The sequence below is a fragment of the Schistocerca serialis genome, chromosome 12 (genome assembly GCF_023864345.2).
Source record: "Schistocerca serialis cubense isolate TAMUIC-IGC-003099 chromosome 12, iqSchSeri2.2, whole genome shotgun sequence".
Taxonomy (NCBI): domain Eukaryota; kingdom Metazoa; phylum Arthropoda; class Insecta; order Orthoptera; family Acrididae; genus Schistocerca; species Schistocerca serialis.
Genome location: NC_064649.1, coordinates 117,273,492 through 117,280,082, shown reverse-complemented (window position 1 = coordinate 117,280,082; position 6,591 = coordinate 117,273,492). Strand labels below are relative to the sequence as shown.

Below are 6,591 nucleotides of genomic sequence, written 5' to 3'. Positions count from 1 at the left end.
TATTTCACTGAGTTTCATTTCGGTATATTCACAGCGGCATACGGTACGCGCGGCTAACAATCATACGGCACTGCGGACAGACTTTTTGAACACCCCGTATAACTGCTGCTTTCTTAGCTGAAAACAAGAGAATATAAACGCATATTTCATGCATGAGAAGAGTATATTTTTGTTGTTGTCAATTCTTATTACGACAGGCATTTTCCTTGACACGCAACAATTGTGTAGGGAGTCTTACACTTCACACGACTTTCTAATACCTACATAATATTTTTGTAAATATAATTACTTTCTCTTCAGAAACGAATGTGTTGAGGATTCTTGCCGTTTGTGGCTCAGACGCAGCAACTGTTGTGGAACTGCTTTCCTCGTCTTTTGTCCTTTTAGTGTCACGTCTATACGGTTTTTGCTTGCGGTAGCTTATCTGCTACGTTGTGTAATGTAGGTACTGCATTCCATATACGTTTCTTTATGTTTCACAGTCACTGATTTGACTGGAAGTGTAGCGAAGTAAACTTCGTTTTTGAGTAGATATACCGCGTCTTTCAGCAAAAGATCAGCTGTTCTGCTATTCACTAACAACTTTTTTAACTCTTAAGGAGCATTACATTCTTCAGTAAGTATCTGTATGTTACAAGAAAATCGTAAATAAACTATTCTATAGTGTAGTGGTTCCCGCCTCCTAGAGTCGTTAGGAAACCTAAATTAAGACGAGTGTCATATCTTCTTGTTGTTGCTGCAATTTATTGTGCAACTGTCGCTTCCGTTTGTGAAGACCATACTACCAATATAAACAATTTGTTAGACTGTGTTTGTAGTCTTGGCGGTCAAGACAAAGATCGTAGCACACAGCAAGGAATTGATGCCACGTGACCGATTTCTGAACGCAAATTTCATGTGGCAGTACTTCTTCATTGTAGTCACTCGGACACTGTGACTTCCGGAAGTATGGCGGATTAATAGCACAGTATGGCACCGCAGGGAGCGCTGAATAGCGTGTTACAGCCTCTATGTATACTCTATCGCTTTGCTGTTACATCAGGAGGCGGCACCTCTGCGTGCCAGCGTAGGATCCTACACGATATTAGGCAGGGTATCAGTCTGTTTGGCTCGTCAGTGTAAATCGTCTAACCTGCTCAGTGCACTGATACGTCACGAATTCATATCGGTCAATTTCTCCATTTCTGTACAGGTTATTATTCACAGCCTAACATAACAATCACGCCGGCCGAAGTGGGCGTGCGGTTAAAGGCGCTGCAGTCTGGAACCACGAGACCGCTACGGTCGCAGGTTCGAATCCTGCCTCGGGCATGGATGTTTGTGATGTCCTTAGGTTAGTTAGGTTTAACTAGTTCTAAGTTCTAGGGGACTAATGACCTCAGCAGTTGAGTCCCATAGTGCTCAGAGCCATTTGAACCATAACAATCACGAAACTACGTCTAGTTAACGTTACCTATAGAAATTGTAGCGTGCCAAGCGAACAGAAAGTGACACTTCTGGGTACGATATCGGAGGAATGCCAATCATTTACGTCGATTTATTAGTTTTTTTAAAATATGGAGCGTGTGTACTTCCATAAAAGTCGACAATAACTGAAGTCTGACACCCTGGTAGGTACGTAACTGTAGATTACAGGACAGTTTATTTACGATTGTCTTGTAACATAGCCGGTCTCTGTGGCCGAGCGGTTCTAGGCGCTTCAGTCTGGAACCGCGCTGCTGCCAAGGTCGCAGGTTCGAATCTTGCCTCTGGCATGGATGTGTGTGATGTCCTTAGTTTAGGTAGGCTTAAGTAGTTCTAAGTCTAGGGGACTGACGACCTCAGATGTTAAGTCCCGTAGTGCTTAGAGCAATTTGAACCATTTCTTGTAACATACGGATACTTACCGAAGAATGTTTTCCTTTTTTACAAAAAATTGCCAGTAAACACTGCAAGTCCCGATCTTTTGCAGAAAGACGCCATATATCTGCCCACCAACGCGGAATTTATTTCGCTACACACCCAGCCCATTTCACTGAATATGGTAAGTATGGAACCTGTATGGAATGTAATACTTGTATGTCACCTGTAATTGAAGGGCAAGTCGTACAGATGTCGTAATAAAACCCCAAAAAGCAATAAAACTGTTTCGAAACAGGAAAGAGATCAATTCCACAATTGTTGCTACATCTGAGCCACAAATGGCAAGAATCTTAAACATATTCGCCTTTGAAGCAGCGGTAACATATCTACACAAATATTCATTTATCAGAAAGTCGCGTGAAGTGCGAGAATGGGTGAAGTATTACGCCGCTTTCACACTATACGGTTTTGACCGTACGGCAAAAAGCCGTACGAGTTTTAGCCGTGCCTGTGTTGCTTTCACATTACACGGCTTTTTGACGTGACCAGTTGTTGGTGTCTATTCAGTTTGCTTAATGTGTGTATCAAGATGAACCGTAAACGAGTTGTTGCTTTGTGGTTGCTTCATCGTCGCCGCAAAAGAAAAGGTCGTCTTTTGTGGGTACACCCCATTAACCAGAGAAGAGACGAAGTGGGTTTATTTTATACACTCTTTGAAGATTTGAGGAACGACGGAAATAAATTCTTTAACTATTTCCGAATGTCTATTACCTCGTTTGACGAATTACATAGAAAACTAAAGGATGTGTTACAACGACAAAACACACAATTCCGCAATTGCATCCAACCTGTTCAAATGCTGGCTATCACGTTAAGGTAATTTAATACATAAAAACTAGTTCTGTTTATTTACTTATTTATTTGTGTTTTACATTTTTATTACGCTCAGATTATGAAGTAGAAAAGTCAATATCAATATCAGCAGTTGAAACCAAAGAGTTTGTAGCAGGACTGACTGTACTGTCACTTTGTGGCGACAGGCTCTCTGCAAAAACGTTGTAGAACTGCGTTGTTGATGGTGGGCCTTCATGGCTACTTGTGGAAGGCGAAGGGTATGGTGGTGGCACTTTATTAATTCGTTGATAAGAACTGCGACCTTGAGAAGTCTGTAATGGTTGTTCGAGAAAAGTAGTTGGGTTTGGTGCAGCTGGAGGAGGACGAATCTGATGCGTATGGTAAGAGGATATTGGAGCAGCATTTTCCATAGGTGAATAAGAATAAGCTTGAAATCTATTATTATAGGGCATGGGAGGTGTGTAATGGGTAAATGGAGGAGGTTGAGCTGTCAATATATTTCTCCTTTCATATATATTTTCTATAACTTTGAGGACTCCCATCTGAAACTGAAGATAATCCTGTTCATCAAATTTTTCCAGATGAGGCTTCAGACTAAGTAAAAATGACATTTTGCTGCAAGGTTTGTCTTCTTCCAGAGCTCGTAATATTTTCATTTCGATTGCATCAGGTTTTCTATGTTTTCTGTTTGTATGGCACTCGCTTTTGGATGTTTGTTGTGTGGGTGCTGTATCAAATGGCCCAGAAACATTCTCAGTATTTTCGACGGAGCCCTGCGTTTCTATATCTTCTTCCAGTCTGGCGGTGCGTTCCGATTGAAAACTGTCCTCCGTCTCTCGAGCATCATACAGCTTTTTTAGAAACTGCAGCTGATCAGAATATACATACTTTTTCATTTTCTTTGCTGCTGAGCCACTTTTTTTCGCAGCTTGAATTTTTATGTTTGACTTCACAAAGGAGTCTCGTAGATTGGTCCACCTCCGTATTACTTCTATACCTACATCAAAAGAAAACAAAACTGTATGAAAACATTTTAATTTTGTATAGAAAAAAGCAAAACTGTAACAAAAAATGTCCACTGCAAACTAAATGTCACTGATTTTTTTTCGTTTTGTTCAGGTATCTGGCAAGCGGTTGTTCCTTCACTGACTTACATTTCCAGTACAGAATTGGGATTTCTACAGCAAGTAAAGTGGTTAATGATGTATGCACAGCAATTTGGTCATCACTGCGGGAAGAATGTATACAAAGACCGACCAAAGAGGTATGGGAATCAATAGCGGCTGGATTTGAACGTACTGCTAATTTCCCCCACTGCTTAGGAGCGGTGGATGGAAAACATATCCGTCTTACTGCCCCATTTAATAGCGGATCAATGTACTTCAATTACAAAGAATACTTTTCTGTGGTTCTGATGGCTGTAGCGGATTCCAACTACAGGTTCATTTATGTCGACGTAGGAAGTTATGGCAAAGACTGTGACTCTTCAGTGTTCAGACGGTCCAGTTTATGGAAGTCAATAGAAAGTAATTCCCTGGAATTTCCAGACGTCCAATGTCTGCCTGGTACGGAAGGTCCAAAAGTACCCTACTTCTTCGTGGGAGACGCAGCATTTGGCCTACACACGCATTTGCTCCGGCCTTTTGGGGGAACAAACTTGACAGTTGAGAAACGTGTATTTAATTACCGTTTGTGCAGAGCAAGGAGGTATGTGGAATGTGCTTTTGGCATCCTCACCAATAAGTGGCGGTTGTTTCACCGACCTTTAAATGTTCATCCAGATTTTGCAGTAAAAATGGTTAAAGCTTGCATTGTTTTACACAATTTTGTACGTCAGAGAGATGGATTTATAATTGAAGACACCACATCCTTCACTGGTTTGGAAGACTTAGCCCAAGATGCCAACATAAGAGGAGGACTGACAGCCAACGCCATAAGGAACACTCTTTGTAAATATTTTATGACAAATGCTGGAAGCGTGTCATGGCAGATGTCAAAGATATAAATTAACAAGCCTTTTCCTTTTTGTAGATTGTTTGTGAAAGCCTGCGACTGTATAGTAAATAGTTTTCTTTATAAATAAATTACTGCTACCACTCACGTTTTTAATCGTTTTGTTTATATTTTGTACGACGCGTTTCGGGAAATAATTCCGATCTTCAAGTGCGTTTTTTTCTCTAAGTTTTCATTATGTGTAGTGTTTTTTTATTTGTGAGGTCTTGTGCGTGTTTCTCTTATAAATTACAGTAAAGAAAACAGAATGCAAGACCTGACACATAAAAAGACACCACACATGATGAAAACTTAGAGAAAAACGCACTTAAGGATGGGAATTATTTCCCGAAACGCGTCGTGCAAAATATAAACAAAACAAAAAAAACGTGACTGGTAGCAGTAATTTACTTATAAACAAACGATTTACTTTTAGAATAAAATTTATAACGTTAAATAAAAACTGTTTAAAACGTATTAAATGTAATATTAATATATTAAATAAATACTTACCAAACGCATTTTTATCTTTGTCTTCCATCTCATCAAAATCTTGCTTCAGTGCTACGCAAACTTCCCGCCAAGCATTCTTTGTAGCAATACGATCTCTATACGCATCTAGAGTTTTGTCCCACAGAACAGGTCTTACTTCCACCAAGGTTATCAAAAGTTCAGTATCAATTTCATCCATTCTTCTACACTTTTCAGTAAACAAGAATAAACACAAATGAATAAAACGACACTACAACGAACTAGTCGACGCCGTACGGCTCAAAACCGTCCAGTGTGAAAGCATGCACTTAGTCACGTAGGCCACTGTTGTCGAACTTGCCGTACGGCGACCGTCTGTTGTAGTGGCAAGACACGGCTGCAGCACGGCACGGCAGCGGCATTTTGCCGTCGCCGTATAATGTGAAAGGCGCCATACATTTCTTCACACCTACAGCCGTACGGCTTTTTGCCGTACGGTCAAAACCGTATAGTGTGAAAGCGGCGTTAGGCTCCATAAAAATTCTTTCACACGTCAAAGAAAGTACCTACCACGATAAGAAGTGACAACTACAAAAATATACGCTTTTCATGCATGAAATATGTATCTCTATTCTCTCTCTCTCTCAGCGAAGTAAGTTGCAATTATACACATACTCGAAAGCATTTCTTCATGAATAAGTTGTACCTTATGTCACTGAATCAGTGAAATTCGGCTGTTTTTGCATTTATTTGACGATAATTCGTGTCCTTTGGTAAGTTTGTAACACATGGATTGCAACAATATAACAGTTATTCCGTTAATTAAGTAGAAAAATAAATAAAACTTTCATTATCCCTATGACGCGTGCGTTCTCGCCATCTGGAGCGCTAGTATCGCCAAACCGTAATTACTTTCACTCGAAACTGTCGCGACTGTACTTATTAGATTGTGGTATTAATAATGGTCGTGCACACGCAGCTGCTGAAATGTTTTTTCGTCACGATACGCGTTTAGTTTTATTACGTTAAAACGTCGACAATGAAAGAATTTTTTCGCCAGTTTATTGCTTTCAATGTGGATGCGACGTCTGCATGCACATTTCACTTAGCTTCCCTCTTTGGATTGGCATTTTAAGGGAAGTTTGCAGGCAAAAAAAAAAAAAAAAAAATCGTAATTCTTGACATTTTACAAAACAGTTCCTAGAATATTCTTTACACTTTCCTGCACAAAGCGTATATAAATAATCTTTGTGTGATTTTTAGAGGTATTTAATTTGTGGGATTCCGAACGTCACTCGGTAAAAACGGAACCCTTATGCTTACAGGATCGCTTTACCGGTCTGTTAAGAAGTATTTTGCTCAGGAACGGTTACCCATATCAAGTTGAAATTTGTCACATGCTAAGATCTACGATGCCTTGGCGGTGTAAAA

At 40.0% G+C, this 6,591-nt stretch overlaps 1 protein-coding gene across 1 annotated transcript; it reads right to left on the bottom strand.

Moving 5' to 3' along the window:
* Nucleotides 1–2,792: 2,792 nt before the first annotated feature.
* Nucleotides 2,793–5,380, bottom strand: LOC126427982 (uncharacterized). The gene is made up of 2 exons (XM_050089867.1): nt 5,203–5,380; nt 2,793–3,694 (listed from the first exon to the last, which is right to left on the bottom strand). The coding sequence occupies exons 1-2, from the start codon at nt 5,378–5,380 to the stop codon at nt 2,793–2,795; spliced, it is 1,080 nt and encodes a 359-aa protein (XP_049945824.1).
* Nucleotides 5,381–6,591: the final 1,211 nt, after the last annotated feature.